This window comes from Convolutriloba macropyga, chromosome 4 (assembly GCF_964194025.1).
Source record: "Convolutriloba macropyga chromosome 4, txConMacr16.3, whole genome shotgun sequence".
NCBI classification, from domain to species: Eukaryota; Metazoa; Xenacoelomorpha; order Acoela; family Convolutidae; genus Convolutriloba; species Convolutriloba macropyga.
Window position 1 is genome coordinate 15,716,505 of NC_134471.1, and position 22,498 is coordinate 15,739,002.

At 35.6% G+C, this 22,498-nt stretch overlaps 1 protein-coding gene across 1 annotated transcript in view; it reads right to left on the reverse strand.

The window, feature by feature from the left end:
* LOC142337993 (uncharacterized) overlaps positions 1–22,498 on the reverse strand; it is a 244,820-nt gene that overhangs the window by 216,754 nt on the left and 5,568 nt on the right. Inside the window, exons 4-14 of the mRNA XM_075387627.1 lie at positions 22,163–22,439; positions 21,195–21,444; positions 17,344–17,603; positions 16,733–16,747; positions 13,686–13,876; positions 10,496–10,772; positions 8,585–8,739; positions 8,183–8,249; positions 7,724–7,839; positions 4,040–4,182; positions 1,036–1,195 (exon numbers count right to left, since the gene is read on the reverse strand). Of these exons, the coding sequence (XP_075243742.1) occupies positions 1,036–1,195; positions 4,040–4,182; positions 7,724–7,839; positions 8,183–8,249; positions 8,585–8,739; positions 10,496–10,772; positions 13,686–13,876; positions 16,733–16,747; positions 17,344–17,603; positions 21,195–21,444; positions 22,163–22,439 (1,911 nt within the window). The remainder of the gene's footprint in view (positions 1–1,035; positions 1,196–4,039; positions 4,183–7,723; positions 7,840–8,182; positions 8,250–8,584; positions 8,740–10,495; positions 10,773–13,685; positions 13,877–16,732; positions 16,748–17,343; positions 17,604–21,194; positions 21,445–22,162; positions 22,440–22,498) is intronic.

Here is a 22,498-nt window from a genome sequence, read left to right on the forward strand (position 1 = left end):
CCCCCACTTTACTATTAAAGAGCTGCGCATTTAGTTCGTTTGGCCATGCCTAGCGGGCCATGGCCATGACTCAACGGCCCGTGGGACTTGATATGAAACTATCACAACCGAACAAATTATCACGACGGAAATTCAATTTTAAAATGGGGGTTTATGTCCGTGGGAATTTATTTCCTATCTAGAGTTAAGTGGGGGGGGGGGGGGTTTCCGTGGGGGTTTATTTCCTAGACCCCCGATTTGAGACGAGAATGCTGAATAATAAAAATTATCACTGCTCAGTACTTCTGCAGTTGAAGATGTAACGGTCTTTAGCTCTTCTTTTTAGAACTATTGTGTCATTTTTTTAAATACTGGCGTCGCCTATAGTATCTTATATCTGACAATGGAATTAAAATGTCTAAAAAAACAACTAGCGCCCCGATGATATACTTATTTTATGCTATACTGAATCCACGAATCTTACTCAAGTACTTAAACAGAGACTAGAGGCGTTCTAGAGTTTGCGTCGTCAACTGGAACCGCCGGAACTGGATTCATTTGCCGGCACGGTTTTCTTTTCACTCGTGAAAACAATTTGTATTTTCATAAGCAGTCAGTAATTTAATTACGTTTTCGTCTCACCCAATGAGCGGGGTGGCTTGAAACCAACTACAAAACTACAAAATCAGGCTTGCGGTCATGAGGATTACCCTGCCACAGTTAAATCTGGTTTTATGGGTTTGATTTCAAAATTTGTCCCCGTGACAGTTTGACTTGTTCACGATTTGAAATGACGAGAATTTTGCAATTAACTAAGATTATACAAGGGGATTTCAAACTTAGGAATATATTTAAGTTCTTCAATAAAAAATCTTTTATTATCTTGTGTATTCAAAATAATGCGCTTTTTTGAATCAACAAGGGTTTGCAAATGCAAATTTACGAGGTTTGACCAGCCATTACAATTCATTATTATAGTTTTGAAAAGTCTATTATATATGAATATTCCTTCGGAGTCGAGTAGGGGAGTGGGTGGGGGGGGGGGTGTTGTTTTACCTTTACATCTTTACTCTGTTGGTTGTTGATCTGACCTGACCCCGCCTGGCCCCCTCCATCTCTCGTCTCATTGCCCGCTTTTGGCATCTGTGCCTTCCTGGATGCACTGGACATATACTGGTCATCTTTTTGCTCGTTTTTGGGCTTGGAATTGTTATTGCTACGCAGCGGAACAACTTTTTTAAATGTAATAGTAGAACTTTTTCAGCGTATATTCTCCTTATAGGGTTATTTGAATATTATCTTATCTGCGTTTTTCATAATTAACACACGATTTACACTAACATACTTTTACACTTTTATATCACGGCAGCATCTAAGACAGATAAATAGGCTGCGTAGGAGAGTGAAACTTATCTTCATTCGAATGTATGTTATTGCGTCCGAGCGTGGGTCGTTTTTTTGAAATTTTGCTGCTAGTTTTTTTCAGTTACTTTTTCAGGCTAGCAAAATCCACAGCTTAATCTAGAACAGATGCTATCAGATAAAAACGGACTATGCTTAACAAACTGAGCAAGATCACTTGAAATACTGCTTTTTGCGTCTGTAATAAGCGGGTAATGGTAAATGCTAAAATCTAGCTATCAAACAAAAACGTGTTCGGTTTTTTCTGCGTCGATCGACAGCCTTCACAAGAAGAAACACAGATCTTCAATCACCTTCTTGCGTTGTTACAACCACGCTGTAACGTTGATCTGTATCCTCGTGCCCTTGCTGCTTGTCTGGCACGTGAATAGGAATTCCTTGCCTTCTTCCGTGATCCACACAATCGAGCTCCGGACTTCGAGTTCGAATACAGGACGTAGGCCACAGACCTACAGCAACACCATTGGCTCACTGACCCACAAACGAGGCTCACTGTTCTCAAAAACTCACCTGAAACTAATTTTTCTTATCTTCTTTTCTCTTTCTTGCTATCTTAAAATTTTTCCTTTTTACACAATATATATCTCTCTCCACATTCTTTTCTTTTTCCACAAGATTGAAGATCAGGATCAGTTCTTTTCTTCTTGCTCCCGGTCGGGACTTACAAAAGAAGGTATTAAATTTCACCAATAGATTTAATAGGAAAAGTAGCTCACACAGTAGCTAAATGATGGATTTCCACCAGAAGGTAAGCTGGTAAAAAATCCGACTAGTTCAAACTTTGTACCAGGTGGAGATAAACTGACTACAGACTACAGACTACAAGCGATCCTCCAACTAGGAATTAATCCTCACTACAGGACAGTGGGATCAGTTGGGCATACTCTCAACAGGACTGACGTTACTGACCAGCACACCCTGTAACTGGCATCCTCAATGGTTCCACAAGACGAACCTCTTCACTGACAACACTAGTCACTACTTCACTGACAGGGACTCCAGACGAAGACAAAAGTCACAACCCACTTCAGAGAGGACACAACTCATCACTCACTTCACCCTACCCTTCAAAGAGGATGACACATTCAACGTATTTTTGCTACACTTCACAGATTTGGATTTAAAACTCTCGACCCCAGATGGATGTAGCAGTGGAAATACTGAATGTACACCTTCAACCAATCAGAGACTGAGAAGACACTATTTTCTTTTATATAGAGGGAACTGAACTAACTGTAGTCAGTCTTTTAGTTAGATACACCATGTGTATACCATTGACTCTGGTGCTATACTTCTTAACCACCGTAATAATAGAAGTTTACTCTCAGTGTTTTACATAGTCTTAGAGATATAGGTAAGTCTACTTTGCGCGCAGAAATAAGTAGCCCTAGCTCTTTATACTTTAAGGCTGTAAAAGGAGCCCACATCGGGTCTGCTTTAGTATCACACTATAATTTAGTTAATCTTTTTGTTTTCTACTGTCATATTGTTCTGATTTCTTTGCCGAATTGTAAACCATTTCACAGTGACGCTGACATATTTATTCAGTTAGTTTGTTTCACTTTGAACTTAAAATACAGTTTGCTGTCTTTCAGTTTAAGTAATTTTAGGTAATTTTAAGTTATTTTAAGTATTCAAGCTCTAATTCAAGCCCTATTATTCGAGTATCATGTAGAGTTTTCCTGTGTTTCTTTCTTGCCAAATTGAATGCAACTATTGACCAAGAATTGCCCAGGTCGAGGTACACAGGTCGAATTGACCTCCGGTCAGACCATTTTCGAGCGGACACATGTGAATGGTGAGCTCAGGTCTAGAAATTATTGGTCTGGAAAACTTATCGAACCCTTCTTAGTCTGAAGAATGGCATAGACCTTTTCTGATCGAGTCAGTGGCCGTTTGGAGCAAAAACAAGTCTGAACAAAAAAAAACTTGAGCGTAATTTTGTTTTTGAATTTTGTGTCAATTTCTTAATCAGAGATGGTGGATCTGCAGTGCAACAGCGTTCGGATCGGATACTCATCTAAAATCTGATAGGTTTTTATCAGAACCAAAAAGCTCATCTGAAAGCAATTTTTGGTACCCTTTACAAGTAATTTTGAACAACTGTTGATCAGGACATTTTTTTTGTGGAAGCTGTTTAAATTCATCTATTGATTCAAAAACCAATGGCATGCTGAACAAATTATTTTTTCAACCTTGGATTTTCGTTTCTATAGCAATACTCTTAGAATTTGCTTTTTCATAGATGAAAATAATACTGAAAAACGCATTTTTTTGTGAAATGAAGATATTGTAGAGATTTTAAGAGATCTGTTTATGATCGGACTATTTCAAGCACATTTGAGTCTGGTCAGAGCCGAATAGGGGTGCAATTGTGTGTGACCAGGAGTGCCTTTTTAGCGCCCTTAATCTGAACAGAAGAGACTTTCGAGCGCACACGGACTTTTTAGCGCACGATAGGTCTAATCAGAGGTCTCTTCGGTCTGGGTCGGTCTGATTAGAAGTAACATTTGTCTGGGATGGTCTGATCAAAGGCAATTTTGGTTTGTACCTCAACTTGGGTGAGAACGAACAAGTGGAAACTATCCTTTATAGAAAGAAAAAAAATGTGAAAAATAGAGTAGTTGAGCTGTCGTTCTTTTTGTCTTTGGCTTTTGAATCAGATGCCGATCCAGATGCACTCCCATAAGTGTAATAGTAGTCACTGCCCTTATCAGACGGGGTCTTACCACCCGGCTTTTTCCCTCCTTTCTTAGCAGAACTCTCTTCACTATCGTCAACCTGGAAATGGAGAAACTATTTTCATTTTCCTTTTGTACCGTATGACGACATCCAATGTAACTGGTTCATTATTTTTTGGCTCTACTGGGTGTAAAGTTGCACGTGAGGTGGGTGGGGGGGGGAGGGGGCTTACAATGTTTTAATGTGAATCATGTCCCGTTGCTAACATTCCTTTTCGATTTTGCCTCTTTGAAACAAGAAAATGCATTCTACCAAAATCTTTGATATTTGATAGCATTTGGAGAGCAGCAACGTTTGGTGCCTTAAAATAAAACTGCTATTTAAATCAACAGTTGCTAGGGCCAAAGTTTAGTCGAACCTATAATCCTTCATTACGTCACAGAAGTGCACATTTTTTGAATAAATGTTCTGGAATTTTTATCACTATTTTCCACCAATGCTGTCAACAACGTCGAGTCGAATGGACATAAGAGACAAAAAAGACTATTTTGTGTATAAATGGGTAAGCGGCCCTCGCATTTTAAATGCGAATTACGAAGACAAATAGCAAGCATATTGCCACATATCGATAAGATGGCTTCCGAAAAAATTTGGTGCACAAATTGGATTTTAGGTAAATATTGAAGTAACTTAAGAAAAAAATTTAGTCTAATTGAAGCAGTTATCACTCAATAAATTTCACCCGTTACAGCCTACTGTACTGTCGTACTGATTGTAATATTGAAGAGCTTGGTAATAATCATCTCCTATTAATAACCCCGACAATATAACTTAAAAGATGTTGGGAAAAGATGAAAAGATCTTGAGAGTTCTTTACAATTTCGTCAACCTGACGCAGCAAATTTTACAATCACAGAATGGCTAGCTCGCACGATCTACTTGCATCTAAATAAAATCTAAAAGGTGGAGGTTTTTCAAAAAATGTCTCACTTTGTTGCACTTCGACGAAACAATTAGTTTTTTTTTGTTTTATCTTTCACTTTGAGCAAATTATGCTCTGCAAAAAAATGAATGACTTTTATGAACGTAAAAATTTAACTTTGCTAAAAGCCACACCACCTTTCTTTTTCAATATTTGTAAAATTGAAGCATACGTTTAAGAAAAATATCTCAAGTAAGAAAAACATATAATAACTGAAACAACATTTTTTTTTTTCGAAATCCAAAATGCCTGCAAAAAAACTCAGATAAAAATTCCCGTCATCTGGATATTCGATGCAAAGGAATTTCAATTACTAATGAAAGAAACCTGTTACTTCGCATTGCAAGCCACTAATGGCACCATTTTAAAAGTAAAACTTATCATTGACTTCCCGTTTTGAATTTAAAAATATCAAATTATATTGCAAATGACTCCGCTTACGAACCTCAAGTGCGTCAAATTGGCGTGGCTCTACTTCTTCTTGAAAATTTTGAAAAATAATTTTCATTATGTTAGAGCCGAAAAAGTTGCAGATACTTTTCGCTCGCGCCCTTCCTTCTTTGTGGAAACTAAGTAGTTCATTCGAAATACAATTAGTTGTTTTCAAAAAAATTTAATCTATTGAGAAGTGTCGGGCTCATTTTCTCTGACTTCAGAGATTGTCCTCAATTAACTTATCTGGGTGATCAAAAGTGGTCGCCAATTTCTCTGAAGAGTTTTTTCCGACACGGTTAGAAATTTATAAAATGTATTCAGCTTAAAAATCGTTTTATTTAATGCAACATGAAACAATTCTGTATCAATTAAAATCGAACGGTCTTCAACTCAATGCCGTTCAGGACTGAGAAAATTTTTAAAAAACTCACTAAGTGTCTGACAATTAATAATACAACTTGCAATTGTGATTTTAATGCTCAGGGTTTTCAAACTAAGTAAATTTTCAAACAAACAAAACAATTTTTTAGCATTGTATTTATCCATGGAGTAGCTTTTCATTAAAAGTCTGAAAAAAAACATGCACCCGCAAAAATACCCCATTTTTTTCTTCTTCCAGAATCAAGATCAAGAAAGATTCGATTGTTTTATCGGAGCAATTTAAGAATTTTTTTTTACTTTTATTTTTTTTATTGGCTTCTAAAACAGATTTTGGTGCAGATGGAGGATAAGGTTTCTTTTTGCAATTAAAAATCAGTATAGAACGTCCACGAAACTGTGTTCCCTATTAAACTACAGAGAAATAAGAGAAAACATCTAAGAAAATGACGAGTATTCTTTCAAGTTTTGTGTCGTCAAACAACATATGAAAGATATTTTAGATCATTAGGCAATAAAATTTTTCCCTCTTCAATTTTTCGGGCAAAATAGTGTGTCAAAGAGCTTTTTTAGAGAGCGTTAGTGATCAGTTATAATATGTATCGATGATTAAAAGAAATGTAAAAAATCTTTAAAAAATGCGACAATCTATGAAGTGATTTTTCCACTATGAATGAAAACAAAACTTCGGTAAAGAAACTTTCTGTCATTATCAAATTTTCAATAATCATTCGTTTCGTGTGTGGTATCTGGGTGAATGTGATTGTACGTTGATAGTCTTATAACTAGAAAACGCGAGACAACTTTCTACGAAAATTTGGAAACCAGTTAAACGCCCACAGTTTTGATAAGAATACGACTGGCTTAGAACCGTTGCTGTGCGCATCGCAAGCACCGAATCAAAAATTTTCAAATAAGTAGACTTAATTTGATCACTTCAAATTGCAATCTCAAGTGACTCTTACCCTGGCTAGAAACTAGACAGAGCCTATTTCTAATCAGCTAGCAGCCGAAGTATGTTTGACAAGAGACAGTTTTTAGCGCAAGTTGGTTTGATCAAGGTTCAACTTAGCAGTCTTCGCAGAATTATTTTTCGTTTTAAAAGTTTTTTAAAGTCGAAAACTTTGTTATATTTGTTAGTCTGATTAAGTGCTGATGGCTACCATCATGATTAGCCATCATTAGCAGAAACACAATTAAGTTTTTGAATTGTTACAAGCCAAACTCTTTGTAATTTAGTTGGACTCATAGATCATTTTTTCGGCTGATAAGGTTCAGCACTTGAGTTGGATTTAACCGTACTCAAGAAACTTCGAGTGTTCAATTTGATCAGACGTCCTTTTGGATTGGGATGTTCTGATCAGAAGCTGTTTCCGACCGGAACCAGTTTCGGTAATACAAATAAGGGTTGCATGACAAAATACCCAATACCAAAATACCCAATGTCATTATACCCCATTATACCAAATTTAATTCGGATGATTTTTTCGTTCAATAATCCGATTACAAATTAGCACTCGAAATTACAAGCATGTTTTCTCGCCATTAGTTTGATAGTTTAATTCCATGTTCGATTGTGATAGTTTCATATCAAGTCCCACGGCCCGCTGAGACATGCGCATGGCCTGCGAGGCCTGGCCAAATACACAAACTAAATATTATGCTAAATAATCGTTTTTGTGGTTTCAACGTTAGATTAAAAGATTGGGTATATTTTGGGTATTTTGGCATTGGGTTGTCCTGACACCACAAATAAGTATGTCAGGTATTGACGTTTTATTTTAAGAATCTTCAAATGTTAATCCAAGATGATGCTTTTGTAATTATTAACAATACAATACTTACTTCCCTGTCATCGAAATACTCATCGGAATTATCGGCTGTGTCCATTCCTGCTTGTTTGTTTTGGGAGCCTTTCGCTTGTCTGCCATCTTCATAGGTACTCTCATCTTGATTTTTACCTGTATGCAAAAAGTTTCTTAAAATGAAACGTTGTCAACAACTCGTATCAAACGTTTGCTAATCTAATAAGTTATTCAGCTAGCTTGTAAGAATTCGAAGAGTTTGTGTATATAGTCCTGCAAGTGTCTTGCAACGGAAGTTAAGCTTGTACGTTTAATTAGGGTTAATAGTTCAACTCGGTATATTTTCAGGATCTGGTTGTCGATTATAACTAGTGTTGAGAGTGTCCAAGTTAAGGTGCTCCAATTTACAGTTGATACTTTCAGTCGATACCTTATTATGTCAGAATTAGCTAAAATATTATTTTTTTTGAAATATTGGGTTAAAGATATAGTTTGTTACCTTGCGATTTGCTTTTTGAGTTTGTTTCAGTTACATATGTATAAGAGCTGTCCTCGTCATCACCTCCCTAAAAATAGCAAAATATGTTTTTGAAAAGTATCTTGCTTTTTCACCCCTGTTATCATCACCCCCGATATTTTAACCCCGATTTTTTTTCATCCCTCTATTATTTCACCCGGATCTTTATCTTAATATAATTTGAACGATTTTCAGACAAAATACGTAATTTATCGCGAGATGGATACAGGATTTAGGAATTATAGGATTGCAATAATTTTACTGACACTTCACTGAAACATTTCTCCATTTTCACCCAAAAACCCGTTTTCGACAGAGTACATAAATTAATTAAAATGCGCCAACCCTGATTGAAAATTAAACTCATATGAAACTGTAACTTGCTTTTGAGTTCTGGCCCCCCTTGGTAGCATTGCCTGCTTGCCCCATTCCAGATCTGCTCTTGGATGGTGGGTCTGTCTCAGATACAGACTGTGTCCGGGAGGCACTGTTTGCACTTCTGGAAACGCCACTCGTATCTTTGGATGAGCTCCAAAAGCCTGGAATCAAAAGGGTTCAGAATTGATTGTGAGTTGGGTTAATCCCAATTGAGGATAGTGGTCAAACGCGTTCAATATTTTGCGAGAGAATGCGGTTTTGACTGCTTTTGATAGCCTTTTATTCGTTTTTCGATTTTGAGGCGAGTAACTGAATAATTTTAATACTAACAGCTTCCCAGGTTGACCACCATAAATGCTAGCAATTTAAAAGCATCCTAATAATGATCTACTATAATTTAAAAAGTTGAATTGATCATACTTTGAATCTATAATGTTTCAGCCCCTCCATCTTTGGGGGCAATCAACATTTACGCCCCACGCGCACGTGCTATATTTTACGAAGTAAAGTTTTATATAACAACAGATAAGTTGTAATTGAGTGACACAAAATAAATGGGCCGAAACAGAATAGATAGAAATTTTTTTAGGTAAGATGGTAAACAAGACTTGATTGTTGACTTTTACTTGGCTGAAAGTTATAAAATAATTTGTTTCTGCGCAGCAAAGCATCATTAGGCCTCAGTAGCCTGTTCTCAGCTGTCCTTTTTTTCTATTATTCCCCACATCTCAGACTGTTCATTTAGTGAGCATGCATGCTCTTTTTTTTGGTGACTATGGCCACTTTTTTTTGCGTCTGAGACTTTCACGCGGTACCATTACTGCAGCCAACATTGGTCAGGCTGTGGTCAACCTGAAGCTATGGTTAAGTAAGAGCTCATCCTTACACAGACAGCTTCAAGGAGGCAGGGGATCGAACTATCGATCAATGGTGTTTTAATCACACACCTTACCTCTCGGCTATCATGCCAAGTTCATCTCATTTTCTGCATAATATAATGTAAGAAAATATCAGAGCAAGCAGGATGCTAAAGGGAGATCAAGAGAAATCAACAGAATTCGGTTTGGCGTAACTCTTCTGCACTGTCTGTTCTACAACTATTTGATTTGAGTTTATAAGTTTTTAATTGATTTTTTCAGTAATTCTCACAGTAAGTGCAAAGCTTCTTTTAAACAGAGTTTTAACAAGCTGTGATTCACGTGATTGAACAATACTGGATCCCCAGATTGCCTTAGCAGAGCATCTAAATTTCTCAGAACTGATTATGATCACGAGTAGATAAATGAAAGGAATCTTGAAAAAATTCTAAATTTTATGTAAATCACCATATTGGTCCGAATATGCACTCGTTGAGGAAACAACTTCTGGGAGCAATTTCAAACGAATTGTCATATCTATGATTATCAGTGACCTGTACCAATTTTCTAGCGATTTTTTGCGAACAATTAAAATTATTAAACATGAACAGACTAACATTTCAAGAATTGCGCTAGAGCGGCAATGTTATTTGTTAGGGGCGTAGCTTATAAATGTTTTGTGGGTTCAGAAAAGTGACCGCACAGTTCTTTTCTTTAGATTAATTGATTTTTTCATTGCATTAAAATCGTTCCCGTTTTCAACGTGACATTTGTGTTCCAGTATGGCCCGTAATTGTTTATGGAGTTTTCTTGAATTTTAAAATTGGCCGCGATCACGATTGCTGCCCAAAAATGTGCCCAAACCGCACTTAAATTAGTTTTATTACATACACCGGTCATTAAAAAATTTTTCCAGAAAAATTGGGTCAAGAATAAACGGTCTTTATCCACATAAAGCAAACAATCGTTTCCGAATTAATAGTGGTCAAAACCGATCATTTCGTTATGTTCATTTTTGAGGCAAAATTTTACTCTGGGAACACAAAAACTCTCTACTCACCTGTTTTGCCAGACTTTCCATTTTGCGTTTTGTTGTAATCACTTTTTGAGTTAGATTTGGATTGGGTATTCCTGTTCACAGCGAGATATTTCGCTTTCTCCTTTTGGGCTTTCTTGGCCTCCTTTTCCGCCAGTTTTTCCTGTTTCTTCCTCTCTTTTTCCCTCTTTTTGAACTCTTCTTTTTCCTTTTTAGTCATGTTTTTCGGGTCTTTATTGCTACTGAGCCACGAACTGACATAAGGGTTGTTCGCTTTTCTCTCAGACGGTCTTTCCGATCCCTGAGGATTTAGTTTAACAAAAGCTTTACCTCTCGGCAATATTCAACAATAAAACTTTGACAAGTTTGCAAATTTTATACTCGACATCAAGGTACAGTAATTTGGTAGATACATAAAAATTTTGAGAAAAACTGATTATTTTTTAGTCTAAAGCTGTTCTTTACCTCCTCAATTCCTCCCTCTCACCCTACCACCCAAAGGTACAAGAGTTTTTGTTTCCCGTGATAATAAAGTAACGCGCCCCTTTTTGCAACCCTAGTTTTGGGGGAGATATTTATGACCAATCGAGCCAAAAATTACATACATAGCGTCTCATTTGCATCTTGAATACTGAAGTTTTAGAACATAGGAGCAACTAAAAAGAGTTAATCCTGATTAAAACGGGGGCATTATCTTGGCTGAAATATAAGTGCTCTAAATAGGCCATACGAAAACTATGGAACTAGTATCTAGGCCATCTGAATAGTATGCATAATCTGTAGTCACTCTTGACAGTGCAGGTTCCAGTGGAAAACTACGCTGAGCAGAGATTGTCAGGCAATGTCAACAGATTAATCCAGAAAAGCGGAGCGACTGCCAACTTTGGACGGAATATACAGCCGGACAAAACAGTCCCAGAGAAAATAGTCCCAGACAAAATAGTCCTAAATTGCAAAATAGTGCCAGACAAAGCAGTCCCAGACAAAACAGTCCCGAAACTTTACAGATTGTGACTCAACGCATTATTTAACCAAAATTAATCGACAATTAAGCTAAATTGAATCAAATTATCTTTAAAGTGGTTGCAAAAGAAGTTGTTAAACTCAATGAAAGGTTTTGTTTAAAATTAAAAGCATATAAAAGTGTTCCTCACGATGTTTGGCGTCATAATTTTGTCGCAAATTGTTAATATGGAATTCATTCAGACAACCAAAAATAGAACTGCTCATCATTGAAGTCCATCCCTATATTAGGCGCCGACAACTTACTGAGTCAGGCTACGCAATGAACAAATCGAAGAAGTAATCACAGTTAGTAGCCATTTATTGATCCAGCAGATATTGAAAAGAGGAAATTCTCCTCGGTGTTGAAAGACAAAGCAACGGCTGGCGAGACTCCACTCCAAGCAGTATTTGCTGCCCAAAAAGACATCAGTAGAGAAACAGCGGACTATTCCAGCTTACAACTAAGTTAAGCTTCTCGCAAAAGTCTTCTATCAGGTCTTCCGAAAACATCAAGAAAATGGGTAACAATCGATATCGAAATTTCAGTTCGAAACGCATTCCTTCAGTGGAATGAAAACTTTCGAATTCAATTTTGCTTCTTTAACCTTGGTCAGAACGTGTGGAGACATGTGCAGTCAGCCGGCAAAGCATAAAATTACAAAAATAACTTGAAGTTCCGAGAGCATAGCTGAATGATGCGTTGCTCGGCGTTCTTTTCGTTGAAAGATATCATTACTGCATTTGAGAAATTGCAGTCAACTTTCCCGGAGGTTTGTGAGCCACTTATTTTCAACTACTTTGAAGATAATTACATGAGCCCATACAACTCTACTGTTCAGAGGCAGAAACCGCAATTTGCAATTGAACGTTGGAATTGCTGCTAGCGCAAAAGGAAGGGCTATCCAAGAACAAACAAGTCCTTAGAATGCTTGAACAGTAATTGTGTAAAGCTGCTTAATAAAACATCCATCGCTACCAAAACTGATTGAGAATCTCAAAGACGAACAAAAAACTCAGAAACAGAAGTGGAGAAGATAACAGCTGGTCAGCAAGTAAAGATACCAAAGAAAACAAATTACGCAAAAATTGATGCAAATTTACAAGAACTTGTTCAAAAGTACCAGTATCATAATATGACTGATTACTCTAATAGGTTTTGCTTTTGTTATTTTGATCATCTTTCAGTCTGGGGCTTTTTGTCTATTTTTGGGATTGTTTTCTCTGAGACTGTTTTTTTTAGACTGTTTTGTCAGTTCACCATATGAAAGCGGTGAAAAAATATTACTCGAAAAGAAGTTGTTTGATCTCAACAAAAAAAATTAAATAACATGGCGTGATATGACAATTTAGAAAGCAGCCCCGTGCATTTGACTGAAATGGAAAAAGTGAAAAAGTGAAAAATTTTGGATTGTGAAAAAATTTACCTTTCAATTTAAGGTGACATTTTAGCCACCAGGCCCAAATAACCAAATAGATAAATGACGGGAATTCCGGTGAAAATAAGTTTTTGACAACCAAATATCCCGCATCATTCAGCGACTAATTTTGGCAATTTAAGCATTTTATGTAAATCATGATTTTTAAACCGAGTCATCATAATTTTGTACCAAGTTCTCTGTATTCAGCTTGTTTTCTCAAGCTATTCATAAAATTTTTGTCTTTGTTTTCTGAGTCATTTGTCGCCGATTAATTACACCGCAAAGCTGATGTGAAATGACTTTGGTTGATTTTGCCTTCGCCCGAAATTCGGTTACGTACAATATCACTAGCCTCGCTTTTGAAAATAACCCAATTCCGCAAAATTCGTTTATATCCCATGTATTAACATAGCAAAACAGAATTTAGTTGTACGCTCAGTGAAATTTGACTGAGGCAATTCGGGTCTGCCTTTGCGGTGTAAAGTTTAACGACCAAGGAGGAAAACACTTAATTTTTCATACTTATTTTCCAAAAGGTTTCTCTATCTATGTGTTAAAATGTGAAGACCCAATTTTAAGGTCAACACTTAGAACTTTCCTTTTCAAATTTGACAAATTTGCAAAACCAGCGACCCCCCCCCCCCCCGAAAATTGATCATTTTATATCTATTGATTTTATATAACAAGGATTTCACGGATTTAGATATACATTTGATTTGTTACGCAGGACCTATAGGTCAATGTAATGAGTTAGCTAATTATTTTAGAGAGAGGTAATGCTTGTTTGGAACCTTAAAAGCGCTCCGAGAGTCGTAGCTTACGGGTTCATCGTACAGGGGTTCACTGGCCTTCCTATTCAGTTTTCCCTTCTCTTTCGCTTCCTGCTCAGCCATCAGCCTATCCGACTGTTGAGAGGCCTTTTTAAGACTCCGTTCAGTATCGCCAGTCTCCGAATCCGTTGCGTAGGTGTACTCCGAGGATCCTTTTTAAATTTTGACATATGGTTGAGTCATTCAGAGCCGCGCAGTTTTATCATTTACCAAATATTGGGTAGAAAAATCATGACAAGGGCGACATTATCTCAATAGAGTCAAATTTAGAAATTTAAGCTGATCAACAACAAGACTTTTGAAATACAGCTTTTTATGCTATTTATTCGGAATTAAATTTATAAAAAAATTGACGTGATCCGGGTTTGGTTAATGTAAAATTACAGAATGAGAAAAATATTATTTATGGTATGCATATAAAAAAAATTGTATGATCCACTTTTGACGCCTCTGTTAGTCTGAAATTGTTGTTCCTGGTCCAAAAATTGTCCTTTTCAAATGTAGGCAATCAGAAGTTTGTTCAATTTTTGTTAGAGAAAAACGACCAAAATCGTTTTTTCTTCGGTATCGTCAGTATGTAGAGTTTTAAAAATTGGCAAATTTTTAGTTTGTTCAATTTGAAACGTAGGAATTCAATGGAATGTTTAGTTCCATACTACAAAAAATCATAGAACATGTGCGCGTTTTTGTATGATCATATCACAACAACTTGAATGTGAACTGATGAATTCATTCCCCACCAGTGATCAACAACTTTGGTACAATTTTAAACTTGACATTTACAAAATTGAATTTTGTCCCATTTTTACCAACGAGCAAAAGAAAATATTTCAATATTGCTCAGGCCTTTTCCGAGGATAACATTTGAAATTCCTGCGAAAAGAGCCCTACCAAAAATTACGACTACACTATATACCAAGATTCAAATTTTAAAAACCGATCATTTTTGTCATTTCAAACGGGATGTACCAACAATTTTCCTACTTTTAGAAAAGAACATACAGAACTTTTCTAATTTTTGTCCACTAGCGGTCGAGTCCAATTGAAGTGCGAAGTTAAATATAATTTTGCGAACGGTTATATGTCTTAAACAGAACGTGCTCAAACTTGTATCAAAAGCTGACCGTCCTCTGTATAAGCAAGAAATTGAAATTTTTGGAATAAAATATTGCTAAAAGATGATAAACTACGCAGAGAACAGTTCAGTTAAGTATTACATAATTGACAACTGAAGCTCATGAATACTTTTTTTCTAACTGAGCTAAAACTGGAGCACAAGAACATCTCAGTCATACTGAAAATTAACTGAAACTGTTGAAGCTATATTTAAAAGTAAAGAACAAAAATACAACTACATTTGAAACAATTGGCATTGGTGCTCTTTTCAAAAGCACTTTTTATAAATACTTCGACTCTGCCATATTCCATTTGTATTATGTAAACAAAAACGTTCCGCCTCTATAATTTCCATAAACACAGCCATCATCTACGAAATTGGGTAAATAAAGCAAACTTTGAATCAAATTTACAATTTCTAAACCCTGCTGATCATCTCCTGATGCGCAACGATTATAATTGGGAAATCGCCAAAAAACTCTTTATCAGATCTTTAAACAGTCAAACATAACCTCGCGTTCACAAGGATCTTTTGGGTACCATTTGAAGTCTAAAAATGTTTTCTTTTTAAAGTATTTGTTTAGCCATTAAGGGAGGTCTAAAAAACGCGAAAGAATTGATGCACAATGAGTCGAGATTTGAACAAAAATTGATATACTGTCAAAAAGTAAAAGCCATGACACAAATTTGTAAATACAGAGAACCAAAGTTGGATTATACAGGAAGAGGATGAATTTTGTTTAAATTGAAAATTTATTAAGGAAGGTTAGAAGAATTGAAATGATGAAAGAAGCTAAATACATGAAAAGACTTCAGTCTCACAAAATAAAAATTAAAGCAATAAGGCAAGTCAAGGATATTTTGACTTTTTAGTCCATAACTTTGTGACTCTTCCGTAGTTTCGTCATCATGCTCTTTCTAGTGCATTCAGTGTCGCTCAAAAACATCTCTGCTAACTCGATAATCTCAGTTTTTTGTTAATATGACTGTTTTGTTTGGACAGAATTAAACCGCTCTCAGTAAAGTAGAAGGTTAAAGAGATCAGAACATCTGATAATATGCAATTTTATGTGTCATCCAATGTCAGCAACAAAAAACACAAAAGTTTATATCTCGTCAATGACTAAAAAAAATCTCATCAAGAAGTATATGCTCCATTTGATCATGGCTTTCAAAAAAATGAATATTAGGGAAACAAATATGTAAATTAAGTTCAAAGATTTGTATTGCTGAATGTACACACAGAAAAAGAAAGTTTCCTATATAAAATTATTACCATGTGCATTGTATATGCATTGAAATTTTGAATATCTGTTTTTAGATAAATTTAATTGCAGAAAAGTATGAATAGGAGTTACAGGACAGTTGCACTACAAAACTATTGATTTTATGGTGCGATGCCAAATTAAACACAACCGACTAAACGTCGGAAGAACTGCTCTTGAACGACTAGTGGGAGCTCTAATCAATTGCAGCCTGCTTCAGTCGGGGGGAGGGGGGAGCCTAAATGGGACTAAGAAGTTCAATAGTCGGCTTCAAATAACCACATTAGAGTTTAACACATGCCACTATTAAGTTTTAAAGTGAAAAATGGCATCAGTTTTGGCGCACTTTTTATTTGACTTTTAGTATTAAGTTGCCGCCAATTGAATTCAGCTGCTGAAATTGGGATTGAGAGAGAATTTTAGATCACGCGAAACGCAAAAAGTAGATGGCGTAAAAGTCACTAGAAAAGTCAAAATTGCCAAGCGAAAATTTTGCATTAAAAAAAGATACGCACGTTTACAATAATTGGTATGGACTTCGTTCAAGAGCAATTAATTAGCAATAGGATTAGCAGTGGAAACGTAACACATCGGCTCTGAATGCAAGTTTAAATTGAGAATCTTAACCTGTCTCATACTCAGCTGAAACAAAGAAGTTCATTGATGCATGGATAACAACACAGTTAAAAATATATAATTTTCTAGATTTATAGATAAAAATTTCGGAATGCTAGTAAACGAAGCAGGCAAAAATTTTCTATTTCCTATACAATTTGGCAATTAAACTCCAATTTTTCTTTCAAATCTTACATTTCGCCAATTTGATCAATTTTTGAAAATCTACCATAAAAACATTTTCGGATTCAAATTTTTTCACGATTTCTGTTTCCAAGATGGGAGTTGCCAGCTTCTGATTTGGAAAGCATAGTTATGAAAACTGGAATGATCTATGACTAGCATCCAAGGGTAGACGGGTGGGGAGTAATCCATTTTATGAGGAATAGACCGGCTGATTTGATTGAATGATTATCCTGGACTCATTCGCGGAAATATTTCAAAGCCAATAATCCAAATTTGCAGTAAAATTTTTTCGCAAATCAGTCCAGTAAAATTCTTCAGCCAATTCAGATAGTCTCGTCCTAAAAATGAATCTCAACGTCCCCTCGATGATCTAAACCTTTCATAAACAGTAAATTTCCTGGTTAGTTTAGCTGGAATCGTGTGAAATCAAAACTAACATTTATCCTTTGACGCTAAATCAGGCGCGCTCTCAGTCGAGTAAAAATAGCCATGCACACTGTACTCTTTTCCAAGCCGAGGCTCCGCTAAGTTTTCTGACGCTGATGTTGTAGTTACTACATCTTCGTCTGCTTCATCTCCCCCCTCTCGACCAGTTTCTTGGGCGTCCTCGCCTCTTGAGTTCATTTTTTGGCTCTTCTTTCGTTTTCTAGTTAGCACTCTTCTCAATGCTGATGTTCGAGTGTGAAGCTTTCGGTGGCTTTTCAAAGGAAGCATTCTGTTTTATAAAGCATCAACTAAACAAAACTCATCAGTTTTTTTCGGGGGTTGTGCGGACTGTAGTTTTGCAATATGTTTAGTTATTACTATTTTTTTAAAGTATAAAGATTTTCAATTTTAAAAAACTTAAGTTTAGATTCAACAATATTTGTTTTCGTGTTAGTAGAATAACCTAGAAATCGTTAATTGACATAATGGCAAACCGAGCTAAAGCGCAACGACGCAAAATCTTTCGTATTGATAAAATTTTCGACGGGCTAAGTTGTACCCAGTTTTTTTTATTAATTTATCAAGTGTTATATATTTTTTGTTTTCCCAGTTTTTTAATTAAACTATTTGAAGAGATAGTGGGATATCTCACTTGAAAAAGTACTTTAGCAAAAAACCGTTGTAAATAGAAATATTACAGAAAATTTTAGATTAGGGCTACAATGCGGATCATATTTGATAGCCTGAACAATAAAGAGAACAATTTTAAAATTAGAACTCTCTAAGACAAATACACCACGCATGTGATAAACGGCGCCCAGCTATTTAAAAATTTTATCATAATTTTCGATGTGTTGTAATCAAAATGCTTGGAAATTTAACCACGCCACCAAAATTGTTAATAATCTATTTATATTTGGCCTTCTTGACAGCTGGCGTTGTGTAATAGCCCCAATTTCAAATCGAATAAAAGTCATTTGCTGATTTATATTAACTCGATTCAAACAAAATTAAATAGTTAAATTTATTCAGAAAGTGAAAATTGCAGCACAAAAAAAGAAAAATTGGGTGAGTGGCTGGGATTGATGCCGTTCCGACAAAAAAAGATAAAATCCATTTATGTACTTCTTCCTCCGTTATTCACATCACAGCTATCTAAAAGAGAACTTACGGATGTTCCGGCAGAGATCTATCTATGCATCAAAAATGCATCAAAAGTCATTTGTCGGCTGTAAATTGCAAACTTTGTATAAAAAAGCCCAAATTTACAAGCCTTGTCGTTAAAATTTTGGTTTTAACTGGCCACTTCGGTTTTTTCTACAATATCTGAATTCTCAAACTAAATTTTTATTAAAATTTAGTGAAGTTGGAATTCTTGTTGGCAAATTCTCTTTTAAAGATAATTGAACTAAAAAATTTTTGTAAAATTATTAACTATTATTGGAACAAAGGAAGCATTGTTTTATAAAGCAGCAAATAAACTGCAATTGACAATGTTTACTCGAGGTTTTTACGGGGCTCAGCAATTTATTTCGCTAAACTTTTTTAATAGTTTTTATCCGCAAAATATTTAATTGTCTCTCACATTTTTTGGATTTCTCATGGCTAAAGAAATAAACGTTGACTAAAAATGGTTCTTTTGAAAAGCGAAATGAGAAACGTAAACAGACAAAGCAGCTAATTGCGCTTAGTGCAATTTTTGCTTCTGTAATTCTCATGAGAAAATGCGGCCCAAAATATTTGGTACTCAGACTTAGATATATATTTTCTGAAAATTTTTATGTCGCTGGATCCAAAATCAATGGCTCTGAGAAGTTTTGTTGTGTCCTTCTTGTTAAAAAAAGATAAACTAGAAATTTCAAAAATTTAACTTATTGAGGGAACAATAGAGTTTAAAAAGATTTACCTGAAATTTTCAATAAATCACAGTGTTCGGCTTGAGAACAAAAAAGTATGTTGCTAATTAATATAAAGAACATTACAAATGCTAATAAAATTATCTTATTTGGTTGCCAGAAAAACAATATGATAATTTTGTAGCTAAAACTATAATTTTGCAGAAAATGCAGCTGTCCATTTGGTTCCACTTATTTCTTCATCCCAGCCTCAAAAACTAGGTAACAGTTTTTTTCAAGGCTTCTTTTCTCTCTATGTGGTTTGATAGCGCATAATATGATCAACATCAGATCAAAAAAATGTCGTTTGCAGCATGGTCCAAATATATTAAAGTAGTTCAGTTTATAACTAAGCTAGAATCTGAGACAACAGACATCAATCAATTGGATTGAAATCTTTTCTGGCCTTTGATGAAAAAATCAAATAATACACCCAAATATAATCAGTACTATAACCACAATCCTACTTTAAATCCGATAACCTTTTCCCATATTTGGATCAAATCTGTCGACTTTAAAAGGTGTCAGGACATAACGTCCAATGCTCAAAAAGGAACAATACCAAAAATTTACCCAAGGTATTACCCTATTATTAAGATTATCAGACCTAAAATTTAGTATAAAAGCATCTAACTGAGATAAATTAGTATGTAATAAGTTTTTCATTTTTATTTATCAGTAAATTTTATGTATTATTATGAAATTATCTCATTTCACTATGTTTCAATGCCACGCCTCCGTGGACAATTAGATTCGATTTGAATCAATCACGCCCGAATCAGATTATTGAACCAAAACATCAGGGGGAATAATTTGTATTATGGCATTTGCTATTTTGGTACATTGGGTAATTTTGCTATTATGGCATTTGCTATTCGGCATTGGATAAATTGTCAAGTAGCCCACTAAAAATATGGTATGGTATTAAGATTAGATGAACTTTTAAATTCCAAATGATTTCTGTACACTTAACTATGTGTGTACTTAGTTTAAAAAGCAAACTGTGGAAGGACAGAATAAGTTATGTATAAAAATTTTATTTTTTATCTAGTTATAAGAACTAAATTTTTGCGTAGCAAAGTTTTTATAAAGCATTCTGCGGCAGTAATGAAATTTCACCAATGTACTAGTGAAATGACTGTGAGTCTATAATTTGTTTTCAAGGCACACTGATTACAATGAAACAAAAACATTTGGAGGATGCAGATATTAGGAAATGTTATTTCTATGTGAAATTTGAAAAGCGCAGTTTTTGTTTCAAGTGAACCTGATTTTAATCCGTGTTGAAGCCGATTTGCGTCTTTTTAAGCCCAAGTAGAAGTTTTTTCTTCCTTGACTAATTTTCTTTTTTCGATTAAAATTTTCACTGGAAATATATTTATCTGCCTCCGAAACACTTAACGACGAATCCTTTTCAACATCATTTTAAATTTTTACTTTGTGAACATTATATTTAACAATGTGAGATTACGAAGCGAAACTTGATAAACCTTGCCGTGTCATGCAAGATCTTGAAAACTCTTGCAAAACTTGGAACATCTTGCCAAGATCTTGATAGATAAAAATTTCTTGGAACACCTTGGTAAGATCTCGACAAGATCTTATTAATACATATCAAGCAGTTCTCTTGGCGTAACCCGCTAACATCTTGATAAATCTTGACACATAGAAAAACAATTTTGTAGAAATTGTGATAAGAAAAACATTTTTCGAATCAAATTTACGGTTAAAAATTGGAGCAAAGTGTATCAACAATAGTTTCGAACACACTTTTTTTCGAACTATAAATGTGCGGGTTTTATACTGCGCTATATCAGTAGTCCAATAACTCATTTCAGGGAGAGGGGGATAAAATCTACCATTATAAGTAACTATTACTTTTAAAATGATGAAATTGTAACTGAAAACTTCATTCACTTATGAGATAAAATTGAATTTGATTATCATTAAAAAAACAAAATGCCTCCCTTTTGATTTTAGGCTTTGCGATTTCTACGAGACGTTTGACATTCAAACTCTGAATGCGATTGGAGGACGAATCGAAACTGGTGTCGCCTCGAGCTGTAGAGCACTTCCTATTGGCGCTCCCCTCCACCACAGCCTCAGCGTAGTCATCAGTTGTCGTGTTTATCTCGGACATGTCATAAAACAGTTTCGTGTAGTCCTCGGACTCATTTGTGGACACCCAAGACACGCGTCTGGCCTTTTCTTGCAGAACTATGGAAAACAAGTTTCTAGTTTCTGTTCTCAAGAACGTTCTACGATCTAAAAAAACTATATTGATAGCAAAAACCAAAAATGCATTGAAGTTAACGCGTTGTTGATCGAAACAATCTCTGATAAATCTGAGTTGAACTTTGTCTATAAATTGTCAGACCAATGTACTGAATTTGGTGCGTCAGAAGCCCTTGTGTGATTATAAATTTTGGGTTCCCCATTTACCCCTCTTGTGCAATCCAAGATGATTTAATCACATGAGATGTTGTTTGTGCCTGACACCTCACCTCGGCGTTGGCCAAGGGACTCTGAGAACCCCAGGAGGTATCTATTTTATCTCTAAAAATGCTTCGATTTTGGGGAAAGTATCAGTCTTTTTTTGTCAAAATGGAGTTAACTTCTCCTCCTCAGATTGGAGGCAAATAAAAATTTATAGATGATTCAAATTTATGACCCCCAAAACAAAATGGAAAACTTAAACCATGAATAGGGGTCGCTACAGGGTCAACTTGCCGTATTTACCCTAATTTTATTTTTGCCACCCTTGAGCATTTGAGAATTAATCTTATGGATTATTATCTTATGGGGGGATCCGAACGATACAAGATTTACGTAATTAAGAGCCATTTTGAAAGAAATTCCTATATCCTTAAACTATCCACTTGAACCCTGGTAACGGTGGGTGTTGATAGATGCCGTGTAGAACTAGAAACTGTTCCTTTGGCATTTTCCTGTTCGTTCGAAGACGGAACAAGAAATGTGTCGGGTAGACTGTGTTTGCCCCACTCTCTTTTAATCGTGAAAAACTCGTGGTCTTCACTCTCGTTCAGTCGTTCAGCATGGCAACTTGAGCTGCAATTGTTCTCGACGTCCACCCACTTCATGGCCTTGCCTTCTGTCCCCGCAGTACTTTTTTGTCTCTTTTTCTCCATGGCAGCGTGGGTGAACCAGGGATAACTTTCTATCACCCAAGTCTGGTTCTTTAGTGATTTCGCCTGGAATATATTCAGTTGGTTGTCGACCACATTTCTGTGCAATTAGTAAATAGCCTATA